Here is a 21993-nt window from a genome sequence, read left to right as displayed (position 1 = left end):
TGTGTAGATATACTCTGATTTGTTCATTCGTTCACCTGTTGATGGACATTTGGATTATTTCCAGTTTGTGGCTATTACAGATAAAGTTTTTATGAACATTTGCTTATAAGCCTTTGCACATATATTTTAATTTTCTCTTGGGTGTAATTATTGAATTGCAGGGTATAAGAAATTGCTAAATTATGGTTATTGGATATCCAATCCCAATTCCTCCTGGCTAACACTGCCATCTGGGGACTAGATCCCGTATTTCGAAACTCGTGGGCTTGCGTGGACGCAGGCTTCCGGAGGAGGCGAATTCTTTGAAGACTGAAACTCGGCGCCTCGGCTGCTTCCGAGGCTCAGCTGAACCTACTCCCCGAGTACACGCCGGCCCTGGTCGCCTAGCAACCGGGTCGATCGCTCGGCGTTCCACGCGATCGGGCCAGGCTGAGACGCGCCCCGCCCCGCGCCCGCGGTGCGCACGCGCGGGAGGGGCCCGGCTGGGGGAGGGGCGGGCCGCGGCGGGGAGGGGCGCACGCGCGAGGGGCGGAGCGGCGGGGTCGGGAGACTGGCTGAGGAGCCGGAAACGCGCCGCCGAGGGTGCGGCCCCGAGGAGACTGCGGGCTGGGCCGGGCGGGAAACGTTAGCGGAGCGGCCCCTGGGGCGCGGGGAGGGTCCCGAGGCGAGCTCGGCCCGGATGAGGAACAAAGCGGCGGGGCAGGCGCGCGCCCCCCGTGCGGCCGGCAGGTGGGCTGCGCGCGGACCCGGCCGGGGCGGGGCGAGGGCGGCCTGCGGGCCCCTTGCCCGTGGGCTGGCGAGTTGGCCGCCCTTGGGAGGCGGTGTCCCCAGGCCTGGGCGCTCCGGCGGCGACGGGCGGTGACTGCATTCTCCCCGCGTCTCGGTGACGGCCCGTGTCCTCTCCCACAGGTTGGGCAGCCCCCCTCCCGAAGCGTCTGGAGGAGAAGCCCCGGGTGTCCCCCGGCATGTCCCATCCCGCGATGGGGGGCGCGGCCGCCGGCCCTCCGGAGAAGTTGGGCGGCCCGGGGCGGCCCCGGGCACGGGAGGCAGCGTCTGTGCAGCGGTTGTGAGCAAGATGCGGTAGCACGTGACCCGGGGACGCAGCCGCCGAGGCCGGTTCCCTGCCACCTGTGCGCTGTTTTCCTCTGGTACTTGGCCGCAAGCAGATGCACCACAGGTGAGTCGGGGGTGGGCTCGGAGCCGGGTGACGTCTGCGGAGAACGTCTGCACCTGAGTGTTCAGCGTGCCTTCGTCTTGGGTGTCACTGGGAAGGCTACAGGTGCGATTTGCAAATACAGATTTGTATTTGCAACAGGAATTCCAGAAACTGGTATTGGTTTGCATATACTCTCATTCAATCTGCTTTACTTCACATAGGAATAATTGTCCCAAAGAGCCATGCACCGAATATTGATTCGCTGACACCTGTATCCTGTGCCATTGACTCACTTGAGCGTTTAATAGTATCTTTGGGTCCCAGAGTGTATTTTTAGCTCATCACCACGCATCACCTTGAATTTCGCTGGTCACCCTCTGGCTGGGATGGTAATGGGAAGAAATGAAGTTCTTCATTCTAAAACCTTCATGCGGATGTTTAAAGTTAGGTGCTTTTTGGCACCATGTCAGTGCAGTACAGAAGTAGTTGTGTTTGGCTGGCCTTTTAGAGTCCTTTCATAGGCCGCATGCTTAGGATACAGAAGATAAACAAGTTCATGGAAATTACTCAAACTGTCGCCTTTTGCAAAGTGACTGCATGTCAGTTAGCTGCGTGTATATCTTTCTCAGTGAAGTTACAGTATCAACTTGGCACTTGGTTCATACCTAGGTCAGTTAGAAACACAGCGGTACAAGTGGAGCAAATGATTTTATAAGGAATGAGTGGGCAGGTGGAGAGTGCTTGGTATCTTGACTCTGGCCCTTTTCCCAAGGTCGCTTCCTAGAATCCCATCTGATAAAGGTCGTTAGAGTAGCGTTGCACCTTAGAATGAGTGTCACATTGTAGATCCCTTCATCTGCTTTCTCTCTGTGCGATACTAGTTATCTTTGGTTTATGGCTGCTGAGGTGGTCATGTTTTAGTGACTCGCAACAGCAGAAGTCTGCTGAGCCTCTCACAGTAAACTCTGGTTTGGACTGGTTTGAGAAGGCCTAGAAGTCAACCTAGAAACACCATTTTGATTTTTATCTCAAGATTAGTACACAGATTAATGTTGAGGAATTTTCAGAATGGGATTTGAAGCTACAGACTTTAAAAAATTATTGTAACCAATTTGTAGGCCATTACTGCTTCCAGTGATTGAGACTTAACTAAAAACTCTAGCTCTAAAAATTTACAGGAAAAGTCTGTTTTAAACCAACCCAAGCCCAGAAACTTTCAAAATTAAGGTAGCTATGGTTTCTTTAGCCCGAAAGGATTTTTTTTTAAACATTTTTATAACGTGATTACTGTTACAGAGGGTCCGTCCTTCATGGGGTGTACTCATTTGTCATGTGCTTCTAGTTGTCTTTCTAGTAGGATGAGCTTACACCACTCCATCCAGTCTCCATCATTTCAGAGTGCATGCTCTTATACAAGGTACTGTTCTCGTTGTCCTTCTGTACTTTATTACTGTCTGGGAGCTCAGTTTTATGAGATACCTGGCCAGAGATAAGGTTGGAGCCTGTGGATATAGAATAATGCAGGAACAGGTCTGTGCAAGACTTTAAGCATACCCCGCTATGTAAGTACACAGATCCTAATGTATTGGAACTGTCTGAAATGCAAAATGGTGCTTTTATTCTGTGTTTTTCAATTTTAGTTGAGGTTGGTTTTATTAAATTAGGCAGACCTGGATTTAAATCCCAAGTCTGCCACTTGTTATGTGATCTTGGGTTAAGTTTCTTAGTGTCTTTGATTTGGTTTCCTCATTTCTAAAATGGGATTAAGAATAAAACCTACCTGCCCTGGCCAGTTGCTCAGTGGTTAGAGCGTCAGCCCTTGGACTGAAGGGTCCTGGGTTTGATTCTGGCCAAGGGTGTGTACCTCAGTTGCAGGTTCAATCCCCAGCCCGGGGCACGTGCCAGAGGCAACCAATCGATGTTTCTCTTTCTCTCTGTCTCTCCCACTCTCTGAAAAAACAATGGAAAAATATCCTCAGGTGAGGCTTAAGGACTGTGACATGCCCTCTTTGAGACTCAGTTTCCTTCTCTGCCTTATTTTGAGGAAGTGAGAGATATGAAGTAATTTTTCAAAAAGTATCTAGCAAGGTTACAGTAACAAACCTTGATATGTGGAGGATGTTACTAAGATTATTAATTAAGTAAAATGTTGATACAGAATTTTAATAAAATGCTGGTCCATGAGAAAATACGGTGCTTTTTCACACCGTTGATTAATCTAATTCAGATCAGTATCATTTTAACTCCTGGTAGAAAGAATTAGTAAATATTCTTTGTGCAAGTTAAAACAAACTGCCTATAAAAGTCCTGGTGTAAAGTAATAAGCCAATTGAAGAAAACAAATCTTGTGAAAGAAAAAACTTGGGTGATTTAAAAAAACAAACCAACCCTCATTGCCAGTTGCTCTAAGGATTGCAAACTTCACTTTAGGTAGTAGTGTGCATAGGGTTTGGAATAAGGCATGCCCGGTTGAAGCAAGGCACAATTCTGTTTCTGCTGTATGACACTGACTAAGTTAGTCACCGTCTCTGAATCCCAGTTTCCTTACCAATAGAAGGAATATGACAAGCTATCCCAGAGCTGTGAGCATAAAAATGAAATAGTAGTTGGTCAGGTCCTGTTTCCCCACCCCCATTGTTTCAAGTCCTTGAGTACCTTAAACAGAGTCACTGAGGTAATTGCATAACTAGTTATGTGTGCTCTTTCTTAGGATGAATGAAATGAACCTGAGCCCAGTGGGGATGGAGCAGCTGACTTCATCCTCTGTGAGCAATGCCTTGCCAGTCTCAGGGAGTCACCTGGGGTTGGCTGCCTCACCCACTCACAATGCCATCCCTGCCCCAGGTGAGTGGTAAGGGACAGCGACTGAATTTCAACACTTATTGCCTTATCAATTCTAAAAAGAGCCCAGACGGGGTCAGAGCCCCTTTAAGAGTGGAAGGGAGAAGCCGCTCAGGTCTGAATGGCAGTTCCACATGTGGTTGCACATGGGAGAAAACATTTTTGTAGAGTAGTGGAGTGCTCGTGGATAGGGGTAGCAGTTTTTTCTGATAAAAACTTCTTCAGTCGGTGAACTTTTATCTAGAGCTGTAACTGACTAGGCATTTTATCTAAGATTACCTGTTTATCTTGGCACCCTGTCCCTGGCTTAATAGAGGACAACCAAAGTTACTCTAATAAATTTTCTTAGAGAGCATGAGAAATTGAGCTTTGTTTTCTACGACGTCTGAAATTGGCAACTGCACATATGCCAGCTTGGAATTATTGGGAAAGTGGAGGCCCCCGAGATGGAGCTCCTACATGGAACCCCCACGGGCCTCAAGAGAATGCTAGTACAGGAGAAGCTCATTGTCCCTATCACTGTATTTTAAAAACCTTTTTTACTTGCCTAGCTTAATGTTCTTTTACTTTTGAATCAAGTAAGCTAGTGATTCCTAAGGCATTGTAATGTATCAGACCGTCTTTTTCAAAATAGGAATTAATGCTTAAGAGTATTTGAATCTGTAAGTTGTTTAAATAGTTCTCTATAGAGAATTACTTGCTTAATTACTAAAATGCAGCAAGTTAAATAAGTTTCATCATAACTAGGGCTCTTTACATTCCTTTAAGTGTCCATAAAAATATATATTTTTTAATTTATTGGTTGTTAGTCCATTTGATTATCTCTTAGGCATTCCTGTTAGTGGACACTCTTGTTAATGAGGAAAAGCCTATTAAAAAATATCGCCCCAGCCCAGCTGGTGGAGATCAGTGGTTGAGCATTGACCCGTGAACCAGGAAATCGAGGTTTGATTCCCGGTCAGGGCATATGCCTGGGTTTTGGCCTCAGTCCCCAGTGGGGGAGGTGCAGGAGGCAGCCCATCAGTGACTCTTTCATCAATGATGTTTCTCTCTCTCCCTCTCCCTTCCTCTTTCTGAAAGCAATAAAAATATATTTTTTAAAAAGATTGCCGCTGGCAAAAATAATGCAAATTGGTGAGTGTTCATTATGATGCTTAGGCACAGTGAGAGTCACTTCAACACTTTGGAGATAGTTATAATTCAAGGTAGATACAATCTAAGGGTTATATTTTTTTAATCATAAAGTACAGCATATATGCAAAAGACTATATGTAAGTATATATATAGTTTAACATCTAACTTTAAACTAGATTATTTCCTAAGTAAAAGCATATCTGTGAATTTTTAAAAGTGAAACATTCTCACTGTGTGAAGTGGAAACTAATGAAGTAAAAATATGTTTAAAAAAACAACCCGCCTGGCCGGGCATGGCTCAGCTGTTGAGTGTTGACCTGGGATCCAGGCGATTGGGATTCGATTCCTAGTCAGGGCACATGCCCGGGTTGTGGGCTCCATCAGTGACTCTCTCGTCATTGATGCTTCTATCTCTCTCTCTCCCTCTCCTTTCCTCTCTCTGAAATCAATAAAGATATATTTAAAAATAATAATAAAATAAAAAAACAACCCTGTAATATTACTGTTCAGAGACCACTCTTATGAACTCTGGTATGTTTCTTCCTATTTTTGCATCTTTATATAATTTGATTTCTTAAATCGTATTTAAACTAGGTTTTTAGTTGTAATTAAATGTTTGGTACTAAGAGCAATTTGGTATTTTGAAAGTAACTTGAGAACTAACTTGAGACCTGTTTGTGGATGTACCTATCTGAGATGTAAAGGGCTACTCTGAGATTTTTGCTCACATGTAGCAACCTTTCTAAGAGTTTAGCCAGTGATTGTATTACTTTCAGGTGTACAGCATAGTGGTTAAACACAGTACTTCCTTTTAATTGAGAAAAACGTGTGTTTTTTTGTAGGCCTGCCAGTGGCAATTCCAAACCTGGGGCCCTCCTTGAGTTCTCTGCCATCTGCTTTGTCTCTGATGCTCCCAATGGGTATTGGCGATCGAGGAGTGATGTGTGGGTTACCTGAAAGAAACTACACCCTACCTCCACCACCTTACCCCCACCTGGAGAGCAGTTACTTCAGAACCATTCTACCTGGTAAGTATTATAGTTCTTTGGGAAGTTAGAAGAAAGAATAGGTTTGACTCTTAACCTCAGTGCATGAAAATTTGAATAATGATTTTTTGTTTGTCACGATGAGATATTAATATCTAGGTTAGGAAAAACTATCTGTTTATATTTATGTACTTTTCCTTTTAGAATGTACAGATAATACATTATTAATGTAGTAGTTTGACTGAACTTAATTTTCTAATGGCACTTAAGCAGTGTGTCTCCTCTCTCCTCCAGCATCTCCTTGGTTCAGTTTATAAAATTCTGCAGTTGTAATTCCTGCCAACCACATGTTCTGCTACACTGTCATTGTTTATTACAAAGTTTGTTGAATTTTTATTCTGTTATAAAACTATTATATACTCATTTCAGATAATTTAGCAAAAAGGAGAACCATTCATAGTCCCATTATCCATATTTTTGGTTTATTTCCTTCCTGTCTTTTATTTTGATGTATAGATTTTACTGTTTCTTTGTAATTAAGACTATATTTTTATACAATTGTGTATCCTTTCTCCACTAATATTTTTCTCTATTTTTTCATAATTATTTTCCCCAGCTGCTACATGGTTTTATAATATCCTTTTCAATGATGCATTATATTCTATTGAATGAATATTTTGTGGTTTATTGTATCAGTCTTTATTTTTTGATAGTTTGTTTTTTTCCATTTTTTTATTACCATTATATGAACATCTTTGTGTATAATATCTACAAAATGCATTTAGGGAAGATTTCTGTAAGTGGAGTTTCTTATGCAAGAGGTTATGAATGTTTTTGAGGTTCTTAATATGTATCCTTTCCCAAGAGGTTTGAGTAATTTATACTCCTAGCAATGCAGCAAGTTCCATTTCACTACATCCTCACAAGCACTAGTGTTCAGATATTTTTTTCTGTTTTAGTAAAGCAGGTACAGTTATGACTTCTTTTGAATAGAGCATAGTGTTATGATAGTTTAATAAGTTATATTTAATTAAATTTTATTTTTCACATGGAAGATCTGCTTTTAAATCATTTTACCTTTTAACTCTTAGCAAATTTCAGCATCTTAGGACTCAGGAATTCCAACCATGTATATAGTAAAGGCAACATTTAAATGATTAATTTCCAGTGACTTCAAAGGAACATAGTTAATTTTTTATGATTTCTGAGTTTCACAGGAAAAACTGAATTATGGGGTATGTATGTCGCTATTTATATATTGATTAAACCAAAGAAGTAGCTAGGAGAATATTTTAATTTAGTTATATTTGTAGCTTCTAGCATTTGGAGTTCTTTATTTTAACAATGTACTAAAAAGTCTATCTCATCTTTTCCTTTTCTCAGGCATTTTATCTTATTTAGCTGACAGACCACCTCCTCAGTACATCCATCCCAACTCTATAAATGTTGATGGTAATGCAGCATTGTCTATTGCCAGTAACCCTTCAGCACTAGATCCCTATCAGTCCAGTGGAAATGTTGGATTAGAACAAGGCATTGTTTCCATAGACTCTCGCTCTGTGAACACACATGGTGCCCAAAGTCTTCATCCCAGTGATGGCCATGAGGTGGCCTTGGACACAACAATCACTATGGAGAACGTCTCTAGGGTTACCAGCCCCATCTCTACAGATGGAATGGCAGAAGAGCTTACAATGGACAGTGTTGCAGGCGAGCATTCTCAAATCCCAAATGGCTCCAGAAGTCATGAACCTCTGGCTGTGGATTCTGTGAGCAACAACCTTGCAGCAGACACTGTAGGGCATGGTGGTGTGATACCTATTCATGGGAATGGCCTGGAGCTCCCCGTGGTCATGGAGACAGACCACATTGCAGGTCGGGTCAACGGGATGTCTGACAGTGCACTCAGTGACTCCATCCATACCGTGGCCATGAGCACCAACTCTGTAAGCGTGGCACTCTCTACCTCACACAACCTCGCCTCCCTAGAATCCGTTTCCCTCCACGAAGTTGGCCTAAGCCTAGAACCTGTGGCTGTGTCCTCTATCACCCAGGAGGTTGCTATGGGGACAGGTCATGTAGATGTGTCTTCAGACAGTCTTTCTTTTGTACCACCTTCACTGCAAATGGAAGACTCCGATTCAAACAAGGAAAATATGGCAACCCTGTTTACAATTTGTGAGTGTGCTTAGCTGTTTTCTTCTGGTAATATTTGTGGAAAGGGCCATCACCCCATCAGGCTTAGGCACAAAGTCAAGTGCTAAAGGGGTATAGAAAGTAACTAGGCTTTGCAATTTTCTTTGCCTTTGTAGGGTCCATTATGTTAATGTGCCTTTTCCTCAAGTAAGCCAAATGATATGTAGACGTTTCATTGGTTCTTACAACATCCTCCTGAAGTAAGGAAACAGTCATTTCTGTTAGCTTAAACCAATAATATGTAAGGTATTTCCCAAGGTTTCCCAAGTAGAGAGTTTATTATAGGAATAAACTTTAGTAAGTTTTTCTGTGTGACATGCCTTATGCTCTTTTGACATAAAACATTAGATCATGTGTACTTTTCATCCCTATGGAGAAATGTAGGTGGATTCAAATGCAATTTTGTTTTTGCTCTGAATGCATACAAATTGCCATAGTAGGGCATGTAAAAGTTCTTTTTACGGGGCAACAAAAAGTAATATAAAAACAATTTGTTGGTGTCACTGCATGCTTCATTCATGCAGGAAACATGTCGATTGCTTATTATATGCCAACTTCTGCTGGATGCTGGGGAGAAAACTGTCTATAAGAGACAGCACATCCTCTAAGGAGCTTGTAGGCTGATGGGAAGTGTAGGCGAGTAAACAGGCTATTGTTGTACAGTGATAGGTGTAAAGATGGGAGTAAGTGCAAGGTGCTAAAGGAGCCTAAGGACGGGGAGCACCTAACCAGGGCATGGAGGAGGCAGGGAAAACTTACCAGTGGAGGTGTCGTGCGTGGTAGCTCAGAGCTGAAGGACAAAAAAGCTGTTGGCAGTTGAGAACCAGGGAGGACAGTGTCCCAGATAGGTCTGGTTCCCTTTAAGGGCCTAGAACTAAAAGAATCACGAGTGGTTCAGAAATGCTGAAGCACCAAATGGGGGTGAGGAGAGGGGTGCGTGATGAAAGAAGGAGGAGCTAGAACTCAGAGGGTGTATTCTGGAAGTAATACAGTGTTATTTTTTTGATCAGTCTCTCTCTTATGCACTGAATAGGAAACTTGTTGGGTCAAAAGGGGAAAAAAATCACATCTTGCTGAAGAGAGATGAGTTGATACATATTTTAGTGTAAGAGAAGTTCTTTGATTAGACTGTTTCTACTAGAACCTTGCTTCTTACTGGTTAGTAATTAGTGTTTAACTAGAAAAGCAGGTGGTAATGTAGCCTTCTTGAAATAAACCCATTTGTGTTTCTCAAATTTTCCTTCTGCAGGGTGCACACTTTGTGACCGAGCCTATCCCTCTGACTGCCCCGATCACGGACCAGTGACTTTTGTTCCTGACACTCCAATAGCGAGCAGAGCGAGGCTTTCTCTCCCCAAGCAGCTTGTCCTCCGCCAGTCAATTGTGGGAGCAGAAGTTGGTAAGAGCCGTGGAATCATAAAGCCCCATTAGATCTCTTCTTTCTTTGAAAAGTAAAGTTGTAAAAGTGCATGTGTATAATTTAGCGATTATATGGTTGATCCAAAAGTTAATTTATGGTTTACAGTTTATCCTTTTGGGGAATATTTGCCTTGTCCAGTGGTGATAGGAATAAGTTGAATGGGAGATGTCATTGGAAATGTTCTCCTTTCTTAGAGTCAGAATTGAACAGAGGAGAGGATCCCGGCCCGAGTCTCTGAAGACTTCACTTTTATTCTCGTGGTAGCATCCACTGAGAATTACCGTGACAGAACATTCCTTGAAACTTCTTTCTTTTACAGAAATGGAAAATTTACCACTGATAGCCATTTACCGCAGAAGATACTGAGATGAGTGTGTGTAAATTGTCTGACACTCCTAGGAGAAAGGAATAAGGAATGTAGCCTGCCAGAGGGTGCCACCCTATTTGACTTTGACATGGTTTCTGGAGTACTGTGCCCTGTCTTTGAAAGTCTGAGTCAAAGTTCATTATTCTTTTTTTTTTAAAAATATATCTTTGTTGATTTCAGAGAGAGGAAAGGAGAGGGGGAGAGAGAGAGATAGAAACATCAATGATGAGAGAGCCATTGATCGGCTGCAGCCCGCAACCCGGGTATGTGCCCTGACCGGGAATCGAACTCCGATTGCCTGGATCCTAGGTCGACGCTCAACCCCTGAGCCACGCCCGGCCGGGCCAAAGTTCATTATTCTTTAGCTGTAGCTTGGGCACGATGCCAGTTGAAAGCATTACACAGTTTAGATAATACAGAGCAGTGCTTTAAGCACAAACAATTTTAGAAGTTTAATTTATTTTGAAGCAGTTGCTTTATATTTTTATAATATAATATTCTCTAGTCTTTTAGTGTAATAACTCCAAAGTAACATATTTGGAGGGACATGGTTTGGTTCGTTGTGTATAAAACTGGGTTCAGGAATTTCTGATACTACTTTGCATATTTCTTCTGGGCCCCATTTAACCTGTTCATTTCATTTTACGTATTATAGGATATACCCATAAGACTCAGCTACCTCTCAGGAGTTGTGGAATATCAATAGTTCTTAGGTTCACTGAAAATAAGATCTCTTTGCATGGGTTAAGCTACTCTCTCTCCTGTGTCCTCTGAGGTGTTTAAGCCACTGATTGTGAGTGGGTGCCCTTCACCGACAGGTGTATGGACTGGAGAAACCATTCCTGTGCGGACTTGCTTTGGGCCTCTCATTGGCCAGCAAAGTCACTCCATGGAAGTAGCAGAGTGGACAGACAAGGGAGTTAACCATATCTGGAAGGTCAGTGTTTGTGAAACTTTTGTGTGACATTTGGATGTTTGTATTTTAATGTGGTGGTTAAAAGTGATGTAAAAGTCAAAATTGGCCATGACGCATACAATGCCGTTCACCTGTCATTTATTATTACATCCTTTCTGTTCTTGGTAGGCAAGTTATTATATATTACATGGCAAACAGCAGCTATTTGAGTGTAGTGGATAAGCTGTTTTAGTCTCCATTTGTTAGATAGTCAAAGGATTCTGCTCTTTAAATACTTGTGACAGCTGAGGCTATGGGCTTGGTTTATATGATGAAAGTCTTATTTTATAATCAACTAAAACATTTCTCAAATTTTTAGCATGGGAAACAATTCTAGAATTAGAAGGTAAGATTATTTCTCTAGTTTTCCAAAGGGAGGACTGAAAGCACAGGGTTTTGACATAACTTGTCCTGTAACATGTTTATATCAAATCTTAGTAGACTGGGAATGATGCTTTAGAATTGAAGTAAGGGGAAAGTGGGTCCTGTGATAATTGGAAAGTAAGGTGCCATTATTAGGGACTTCGACTGTGGTATCCAAAAGGGAACATAGGAGAAGGCTAGGTCCTTCGGGAAAGGAATGAGGAGATGGTTCTCCGACCTTCATATTCATTCAGTCATTCTTTGCCATGTGGCAGGTGATGAAGACAAGTAGATTGTTTTTTTTTGGTCTTTTCCAGTCAAACCAAAATGTGAATAATGAAGAACACTGTCATTGTATACACTGAACCCCAAGTAGGTCTCTGATTGCTGGCAGTAGGGGGACAGGTGAAATGCAGACACGTGAGAAGGCAGCCACGTATTTCACCCTGGCTAGGAAAGCTGGTCTCTACTGAAACTAAATGAGATTGCTAGCCTTAGTTTCATAGTGTTTTGTGTCAGCTCATTTGAAGTATATGTTTGCCTTCTGTTGGCAGATATACCACAATGGTGTCCTAGAATTCTGCATTGTTACAACTGACGAAAATGAATGTAATTGGATGATGTTTGTGCGCAAAGCCAGGTAAGAGTAGTCTTGGATGAGAGAAATTGTTATGATTCAGTTGTTTTTCAATAGGAAGCTTTGGGTAAAATGGGGAGGAGCTGAAGACTACAGAGAACAGATATCTGCACATACTTTAAGGCCCAAGGCTTTTCACCTTCACTCCGGTAGTTGTTGACTAGTGTAAATGAAAACACAAGAAACTATCCTTTTCTTCAATGAACAGGCCGTTCAGGTTACCAGTGCGGTAAGGAATAATGATACTGTTACCATTGCATTGCCCACTGGGTGCCTTCTCTTTACATTGACTGTTGTAGTTAGTTCTTGTTCAGCTATCTATCTCTGTGTCTTTGTCATAAAGTTTTTTTCAAGACGTATTTTCTTGCTTTCAGTAACAGACTGTAGTGTTTCTAACTGTAAAGGGTGATAAACTGATATACCGAAGGAAGAATTCTGTTTCTATACCTATCCCTCATAGTAGGTAGGATATGGAATTAGAAAAATGACTCAGATAAATTATCTCCAAGTTTTCTTAGAGGATTTGCTATAGGGATATGACGTGCTTAGTATATATTTCAAAATTAATGTGCTTGATCTATTACATGTGGTAATTTAGGAACCGGGAAGAGCAGAATTTGGTGGCTTATCCCCATGATGGAAAAATTTTTTTCTGCACCTCACAAGATATCCCTCCTGAAAATGAACTGCTTTTTTATTACAGCCGGGATTATGCTCAGCAGATTGGTAAGTTAATGTTAAGACTTGTTTATTACGAATCTAGCATAGTAAAAACACCAAGGACCAAAAGTAAAGTTTTGATTTAAAGATCACCTGAAACCAATCATATACCTTTGTATATATGAAAGCAGGGCATTACCCCTCTGTTAAAAGCTTAAAATCTGTGAGGTTCTTCATAAGCTGAATGCTACTGACCAAGCAGTGTTCATATGAAATGACCTTTTATGTTAGGACATTGATTTGGGGAATGTGAAATTCCGTGGGCTGCTTTCCGAGCCAGTGCCATTGCAGTTTAAGTTCGTAAAGGACAGCAAAACTCCTTGAACTGATTAACCCTCATGGGCTTTTTCTTTGCACTGTGTCATGATGATACATGATGAGTTTGTGTGTGCTACAGAATCAATTGTTTTGCCTAGGAAATATGCCTTGTAGTCTGGTATTTATAAGTGCTTCCTATGTTTCTGGCACTATTCGAGAGGCTGGGAATAGAGCACTGAACAAGACATTTTGTTTTTATAGGTAATGGGCAAGATGGAAATTTTGGTGGAGGGGAAAAATTGTAAGCAAAATTGCTAAAATTAAGAATAAGCTTTAAAACTTAAATATCAAGAGATACTGAGTAATTTTTTTCTTAAAGGTGTTCCTGAACACCCAGATGTGCACCTCTGTAACTGTGGCAAGGAGTGCAATTCCTATACTGAATTCAAAGCCCACCTGACCAGCCACATCCATAACCATCTTCCTAGCCAGGGCCACAGCAGCAGCCACAGGCCCAGCCACAGCAAAGAAAGGAAGTGGAAGTGCTCAATGTGCCCCCAAGCTTTTATCTCTCCTTCCAAACTTCATGTCCACTTTATGGGCCACATAGGCATGAAGCCGCACAAGTGTGACTTCTGTAGCAAGGCCTTTAGTGATCCCAGCAACCTGCGGACCCACCTCAAGATACATACGGGTAAGTTGTATAGGACCATCAGAGTGGAATTTTGCAGCTATTAGAAATTGCAGTAGTAAAGGTAGAGTTGAGGTAAGATGTTAGAGAATGAATCCGCCGGCAGTTAGCAGGATTTCATTGGGTGGTAAATCTTGGTGGGATAACTGCGCTTCCTTAGAGGGTGTCACTTCCAGTTATTAAGATGCTCCACTTCCCAGGCGCCCAGGTGACTGGGAAAATGCAGTTAATAACCAGGAAGTTGATTCATTTGTTTGAACTTAAAGAGGATTCTGTGAAAATAGCCTGAGCCTCCCGTTAGGGCTCACTGCTGGTCACTAGTTCTCTCCTTTGAATATTGCTCAGTAAACACTGCCAGAATTTCATTTTTGAGTTTCCATTTTCTAAGCTCCATGCAAAGCAGCCCCTTTCTTTTAGCACTTACAGTTACTTACAGTTTTCATACATACTACAGAATAACTAATAGCGTTTTTGTTTTCTTGGCTGGGTCATTTGTTCTCAGAATCTTCGACAGTAAAATTCTTTCTCATCCTTTGCATTAGGACTGAGTAGTCATGGCAGAGACTGTATGTCCCACAAAGCTTAAAATACTGACTAGTCTTTGAGAAATGTTTGCTAACCCCTGACTTAGCATCTGATTTCTTCATTCACAGAAGAATCTTACATCATTCATGCTATATGTTTAAGAAAAGAGAATACTATAAATTTAGGTTGTAAAAATATGTTTACCTATAGACTGGGCCCTACGACTAAAAGTGATTTTTTTCAGATTTTATATTGTGTCTGCTGTAAACATTAAAATATATATATACATGTAAGCAGTCCTAGAAGGTCAGATTTATTAGCTTCACTAGTGCTAGTTGCTGAATGTAAATTCAGTGGCTCTGAGTGGTTCTGGGTAGATAGCCCTAGAAAGTGAAGTTCCAGCTACCAGTCAGTTCTGTTTTATTCTGGCCTTTGCCACACACTCCTATGTGGCCTGTTCATCTTGAGAGTGCTAGTGGTTGTTTTACTCACAGTGTGATACTTTGGGTTAACGTGCAGGTCAGAAGAACTACAGGTGTACTTTGTGCGACAAGTCTTTCACCCAGAAGGCTCACCTGGAGTCGCACATGGTTATCCACACGGGCGAGAAGAATCTCAAGTGTGATTATTGTGACAAGTTGTTTATGCGGAGGCAGGACCTCAAGCAGCATGTGCTTATCCACACACAGTAAGTTACCCCACAGCCAAGATGTTCCCCAGGTGGCGAGCTGAAGGCTGACCTATTGTTTGTGTCCTGACTTGGCCCCCTGGGAGGGGTCCCCCATGTTCCATATAGCCAAGGAGAAGTCGGACAATGAAGGTTTTGGTTTTATCCTGGAAGGTTCCACTTGTTTGCTTTGTTTTTCTTATTTTTCACTTTTACTCTCTGTGTTTACTTTTTTATTACAGTTTTTTTATTTTTGAATCCTCTCTTGAGGATATGTTTTTATTGATTTGAGAGAGAGAGAAGAAGGGGGAGAGAGAGAGAAACATTGATTGGTTGCCTCCCAAATGCACCCCGACCTGGGATCAAACCTGAAACCTAGGTATGTGCCCTGACTGGGAATCGAACCCGCAACCTTTTGGTGTGTAGGACAATGCTCCAACCAAGTGAGCCACCGGCCAGGGCTCTGGGTTTACTTGTATTCACATTTTCAAAACAAAATCTTATTTACTTAACAAATGTTTAAGTACCTCTTTGGTACGCAGCATTGTGCTAAGTAGTGCAGTACAGAGATGAAAGACACAGTCCTTGGCTTTAAACAGCCCAAAGTCCAGTAAGAGAAGCAACAGTAAAATTACCACACAGTGTTGCAGTTGTCAGAGAAAGCATTGCGTCCTGAAAGACCATAGGAAAGAGGGTCACCTAACTCGGCCGGGGCTGTCCTGGGAAAGGTTTCTGGTAGTTTGAGCTGAGTGTAAAAGAAGATAAATTAGAATTGTTCAGGAAGGCACAGAAGGATAAGGGATGGGAATAGTATTGTAGACAGAGGGAACGGCATATTTAGGAACACAGATGCACAGGGGCTGTGGAATGCAAGTGTGCTTCATAGAGCGCAGTGCTATGTGCGAGAGAGATGGAGCGAGGCGGCAGCACATCACGAAGAGTCGTTCATCCAGCGAAGACGCGTATATCCTGGAAATAATGGGGATCCACTAAAGGATTTTTCCTCCCCATGTGCTGCGCACTGCTGTGTGCTCTGTGTGTGTGTGTGACTTTTAAAATTATGGTTAAAACATAACAAAATTTACGATCATTTTCAGATTCACAGTTGAGTAATGTTAAGTATATTCACATTGTTGTGGGAACACTGAAGAGTTTTAGGGCAAAGAATGTCATAGTGAGAGGTCCATTTTGTAAAGCTTGCTCTGGCAGTGACAGGGTGATTAAAGGAGGAGACTTCCAAATATCTGGAGACTCGTTCAGAATTTATTGCATGAATCTCAGTGTAATTAAATGTTTAGCCTGCATTAGTCACAGTAGTTGTAGGGAGAAGGGAAGAGATTTTGTGGTCCTGAGCCGTTAGCCACGTGTCAGAAGAGGGAGAAAACATTAGCTTATATGTGATGGAGGTATTTTTTAAAAGTTTGTCTTCAGTGGAAACTGTATTCTTATTGTCGAGTTTAGATAAATACTTTGCTTTAATATCAGCTCTTTTGTCTGATTCCTAATCACAGTGCAACCTGAACCACTAAAGCATCCAGAGGGTCTAGATCTACATTCCTAACTCAAAGTTACATTTTAAAACAGTCTTATTAGTTTCATTATTAGTGTGAAATTTTAGAGCTTAGACACACTATCAAATATTTTGTAGAATTGTACATTACTACAGCTGAAAGAGATCTCTGGGATCATTTAGTCTTGCTGCTTACATTAGTCAGCTCAAGTTGCCATAACAAAGTACCCTAGACTGCTGGCGTAAACAACAGTAATTTTCTTACACTTCTGGAGGCTGGAAGTCTGAGGTCAGGGTGTCAGCATGATTAGCTTCTGACGAGGACCCTCTTCCTGGCTTGCAGATGGTTGCCTTTTGCTGTGGTTTCACATTAGTGGAGATAGTGAGCTGGCTCTAGTCTCTCTTCCTCTTAGAGGGACACTAGTCCCATCATGGGGGTCCCACCTCATGACCTCATCTAAATCTAATTACCTTGCATAGTTACCCATCTTCAGATGCCATCACATTGTAGGTTAGGGCTTCAACATACAAATTTGTAGGTGGAGGCACAACATCCAACCCATAACAATGCTCACAATAACCACCTAGAAAATGTGAAAAACAAGAGTTGGTGCCAAGGCCCCACCTCCAGGGATTCTAATTTAGTTGGTAAATGGTAGAACCCTGGTATTGATTTTTAAAAAAAAGCTTCCCAAGTGACACTGATTTCTAGCCAGTGTTAAGAGCTACGGAGTTCATCCAAAGAAAAGACTTGCTTCCACAGTATCTCTGGCAAGTAGTTATTTCTTCTCAGATACCATATAATTGACTTAGTTTTGAGGAAAAGTTTTTCTTTAAGCTTGTATCAGCCTGTATCCATTTATTCTACATCTGTCCTCTGGAATGATAACCATAAATTTAATATTTCTTTGCATTGATAGCCTTTCATATTTATGATCACTGTTGTGGTCCCTTTAACCCATCAGGCCAAATGTCCCTAATTTCTGCAACTTTTTGTCCTGTCAACTAGTTTCAAATCTGGCACCCTGAGTGAACACAGAATTCCAGATGTGATCTGTTCAGGAGATAACAAAGTAATTACTCGCTTCTTTGACCTTGGCTTTCTCTTCTTTCAAGTGATGCCTAAATTTGCACTTGTTTTTGTAGCCATTTCACAGTGTAATGCCATCTAAGTTATTTTGAGATTAGTTGTGTAACTGTTTCTCACCATTTGGGTTGAAAATTGTCTTTATCAGGTACTGAGCAATGAAAACAATTCTCTTAAATGTAGATCTGGACTCTTTGTCGGGATGACAAGATAGAATAAGTCTCTTTGCCAAACTCCGTGGGATAGAAAGAAGTTTTTGGACTGACAAAACTTTACACTAGTGTAGGTCATTCACAAAAGAAACACTACTCACTCAAAGTATATTTGAATTAGACTTGAGGCTTCCTGTAGAGATCACTGGAAACATTTTCAGGTGTTGTATTTTTACTTCTAGGCATTTCAAAATGGATCGTCGTATTGGAAGTCATTCTACTTATCTGCTTAGAAAAGAAAATAGCTATAGTCCTAAAGCCAAATGCAGGAGGGAGGTGTTCCTATCTCACCGTGTTCCCATCTCACCGTGTTCCCCTGAGTGTGTGAGGCATGTGGCAGAAACTGGCTTTGCCCTTCCTCTAAGAAAGAGGAACTTGAGAGCAAAAATGGTGACACTCCCTAGGTCATCTTAGTCCCATGGCTTTAGGTTTCATCTTTATGATTTATATTTCAAGCCTTATATATCTAACCATTGACTCAGTATCTCTGAGTTTTGGATGTCCATTAGGCAACTCAAACCTGACATGTCCAAATCTCAGCTCTTAATATCTCTACACACTGGGGTTTCCTTCAGTGCTCACCAGCTCAGTAAATGGCACCACCATTCATCCCAGTTGCTCAAGCCAAACACCTTGGAGTCATCCTTAATTTGGTTTTCCTTCAACTCATCTACTCCAGACCACTTCAGAAGTCTCCCAGTGACCTCCCTGCTTCTGCTGCGCTCTCATCGATTCATTCCCCAGCACAGGTGCACACACACAAAACCTGGATTCTGCCTGTGCGGCAGAGAAATCCATTTAAAACAAAGCAGGTTGAGCCCAGCCCTCCTTTCTCCAGTGGGCTTCCGCTCATCCCCTCTATCTTTCTTGTGCTGGATTGAAAGGCCTTTTCCGTAGCCCAGAAGCCCTTCATGATGTGGAGGTACTTGGCTGCCTCTCCCAACTCATCCTCATTATTTGTCTCCTCTTCTGCTGTAGCCCCAGTGGCCCCCTCCTTGCTGCTACTTCAGCTTACTAAACACACTCCAGCCTCGGGGACTAGGTGCCGTACAGCATCTGCCTAGAAGCCTCTCCCTGTCCTCCCTCACTTCAGTCAGGTTTCTGTTCAGATGTCATCTCAGAATGGCCTTCCTTGACCATCTTACCTAAAATAAGATTCCATCACTCTTACCTGGCTTCATTTTTCCCCCCGTAGTACTTACTACTCTCTATCATGCTAATATTTTTTTGTTTATGGTGTAACTTGACTAGAATATAAGCTCCATGAAAGCAAGGACTTAGTTTTCTACAATCTGTAGCTCTGCAGAATCCTCCAGTGTCATCTCCTGCTGGGAGGAGGCAGTAGAAATGCTAAGAGTGGCCAGGCTTCAAACTTCCCACTGTACCTTACCAATCCTTCAAGGATTGTAACCCCGTTTTATCTGTTTCATATATTAAGCTTTCACTAAGACATAAAGTTCAGCTGCTCAAAGGTTATAAATTCCTGGTCTGTATGATCTCTAAGGTTCTCTTAGCTCTCAAATGTCTAGGTCAGGGTTACTCAAACCTTGGCACTGACATTTTGAGCTGGATAATTTTTTGTTGTAGGGGTTACCATTGACACCATAGTGAAACACAATTGTAGACTGGCCAACTGGCAAACATTTTCAGACTTGAGTTTTCCAGGTGTTGGTGAGAGTGTAGGCAGCAGGAACTCTCAAATGGCTGTTGATGGATGTGTATGTTGACCCACATGTATGTTAGCTTCATCTAGTAGAGCTGAAGATATGCATATGTTTTGATCAGCTATACTGCTCCTGAGTATGTTGCGCTAGAGAAACCAACATGTAGGTCTAGAAATGTTGGTAGCAGTCTTGCCTGTGATAACAAAAAACTGGAAATCACCAGAATATCCATTAACAAAAGATAAGTTGTGTATGTGTAAGTACTGTGCAGCAGTGTCAAGGAACAAACTATGGGTACCTGCAGCAACTTGAAAGACTTTCACAGATATATTGAGTAAAAGAAGCAAAAAACAAAAAGGTGCACACAGTATGGCCCATTCACATGGAACGTCCAAACAGGCGGGGTCAAGCCACGCCATGTAAACTAGGCAGGCGTTTTATGACTTGCACGTGTGATACACCTCATAGAAGGTCTGATTCCAGACCGGTGGAGCTTCTCTGACCAGGTCCTGAGATGGAAGAGTCTGCGTGGGCCTCAGTCATTTGTAACCCAAATCCAATGTCTTTTCTGTCTTCCTCCTAGAGAACGCCAGATCAGGTGTCCCAAGTGTGACAAGCCGTTCTTGAGAACAAATCATTTAAAGAAACATCTCAATTCTCACGAAGGAAAACGGGATTATGTCTGTGAAAAATGTACAAAAGCTTACTTAACCAAATATCATCTCACCCGGCACCTGAAAACCTGCAAAGGGCCCACCTCTGGTTCGTCAGCACAGGAGGACTCGGAGGACTCGGAGGAGGAGCTGGCAGGCGCTGTGGGTGCAGAGGCCTGTCAGCTGAGCAGCGCTGTCTATTCAGCAGATGAGTCTCGTGGCACATAAATAAGAGGACAAGCCAGATGTTTTGGATGGAAAATGCAAAGGAAAAAACACATAACCAGTTATCCACTACAGTGGCTTTTATACAAAATGGTTTCTGATCCTTCCAGCCAACAGTCAAAACAGACTGAATGGGAATGGATAAAGCACTTACAGGGAGTATCCTAATGAAAACACTAAGACAGGTTGGGAAAAGAGCATGTGTCCTATTTTTAAGTGAGGTGTGGAGAGGAAAGTGTCAACTGTTGAGGTCTGTATTTACATGGGGACCTGTGTCGCATTATGCTGGAGTCAAAGCTGCCTTCTGCCCAATCAGATTTATTTTAAATTATTGCATTGTTTCCTTTTCTTCCTATGACTTAGCAGTACTCTGAACTTGGTCCCTGCCTCACAGTCATCCCAATTGCTGGTTCTGGTTCTAGTGTAGTGTTATGTGGACTGTTGTGACTTACTCATCCCAGGACAGATTGGAGTGCAGTGCTGTAAGCTCCTTTGCAGCTAACAAGTTTAAAGCCCCACCTGCCTTAATCTCTGCTTGGGATTTTAGGGTGGATCTTGCTTCCCAAAGTTTCAGCAGGTGCCTGGAGGGCAGATGATAAAGGAGCAGCCAGGCAATAGGCCGAGATGGAGAGAAGAAAAGGAGATGCCTGGGCCAGTGTCCAGGAAACTGGTTTGACAGAAGCCACAGTGAGGTACCTGGTTGTTCCTTAGATATCTGTGTAGGTTAGGTATGTTTCTGTCTCCAGTAACGCTTCCAGTCCCCAGAGGGGACCTGGAGGTATAGAGCCAAATAATGCCTGCTGGATGATGTGCTGAGAAGCACAGGTAGACTCAGCTGGCAGACTGGTACCTTGGCCCAGGGTAGGAGGAAGCGGATGATCCTTTATATCTGGCTTAACCTCTGAAAAGTATCAGGACACCATTAAAGTGTTGCCAACTCAGAAAGACAAATGACCCCAAATACATTGGTGCATTTGCAAGGTTAGGCCTACCCAGTTGTCTGGTGAAGGACCGCACCATTTAAGCACGGTGGATACCAAAGGATTTGGAAGGCAGAAGGCTCAAGGTCACCACATGGGTGTGTTTTCAGGTTCCCAGCTTCGTTCTTTACCTATCTGGTCTTTCACCTGGTTTCACGTGCATATCTAGCTTTCAGCATGAAGCAGACGTTCTTAAGTTGACAGTTGATAGAACATGCTCTCCTGCGCTGAGGCACAGTCTCTGGGTTGGAGTAGCGAGGACTCTGGTGGGAAGGTTTTGCTGCTAATGTATTTATAGAATGAATGTATTTCATTCAAATCTGTATTCCTCTAGGAAGGATTAAAAACTTTTTTAAAAATACAGGATTCCTCTTGTAATCTCATTTTGGGGAAGGAGAGGAATGAGTCTTTGGGGTAAAATCGGGTGCAACTTGAATTTTTTCAAGGTTAGAAATGGGGAAGCAGTTCCTGAGTACAGCTTTGGATCGTGTTGAAATGTGTGTCTGCATGATGGTGCTTAGACTGCGTCCTGTTTGCAGCTCATCGGCCCGCTCCTCCCTGAGGCAGTGCCTTTACTCTGCTGCCTCTGTAGAACTGTGGCCATTCTGCAGTGGTGGGAGGAGATGAGGCATAGGTAGAAAGGGGTGACTGCGGTCACTGGGCCATGAAGCCTCTGCCAGGTAAGGATGGCTCTGATGTGATGGGCAACTCCAAGTTTAGCCTTCTGCCAAAAGCATCCTGGTGGC

General features: G+C 42.5%; 1 protein-coding gene across 2 annotated transcripts; it reads left to right on the top strand.

Annotated features, from left to right (window-relative positions):
* The first annotated feature begins 517 nt into the window (after positions 1-517).
* PRDM4 (PR/SET domain 4) lies at positions 518-21608 on the top strand. Of its 2 annotated transcripts, none has more exons than XM_081127348.1 (12): positions 518-582; positions 910-1177; positions 3867-4000; positions 5974-6159; positions 7501-8295; positions 9563-9712; positions 10919-11037; positions 11973-12058; positions 12654-12781; positions 13413-13727; positions 14769-14937; positions 19973-21608. In XM_081127348.1, the coding sequence occupies exons 2-12, from the start codon at positions 1167-1169 to the stop codon at positions 20268-20270; spliced, it is 2391 nt and encodes a 796-aa protein (XP_080983474.1). In that variant the 5' UTR covers positions 518-582; positions 910-1166; the 3' UTR covers positions 20271-21608. The 2 variants fall into 2 exon arrangements, with proteins under 2 accessions (XP_080983474.1, XP_080983475.1); XM_081127349.1 differs by having other exon boundaries at positions 534-729.
* Positions 21609-21993: the final 385 nt, after the last annotated feature.

This window comes from Miniopterus schreibersii, assembly GCF_964146895.1.
Source record: "Miniopterus schreibersii genome assembly, chromosome: 2".
NCBI classification, from domain to species: domain Eukaryota; kingdom Metazoa; phylum Chordata; class Mammalia; order Chiroptera; family Miniopteridae; genus Miniopterus; species Miniopterus schreibersii.
Note: the sequence above shows the minus strand (reverse complement) of the source record. Positions and strands in the feature narration are given on the sequence as shown.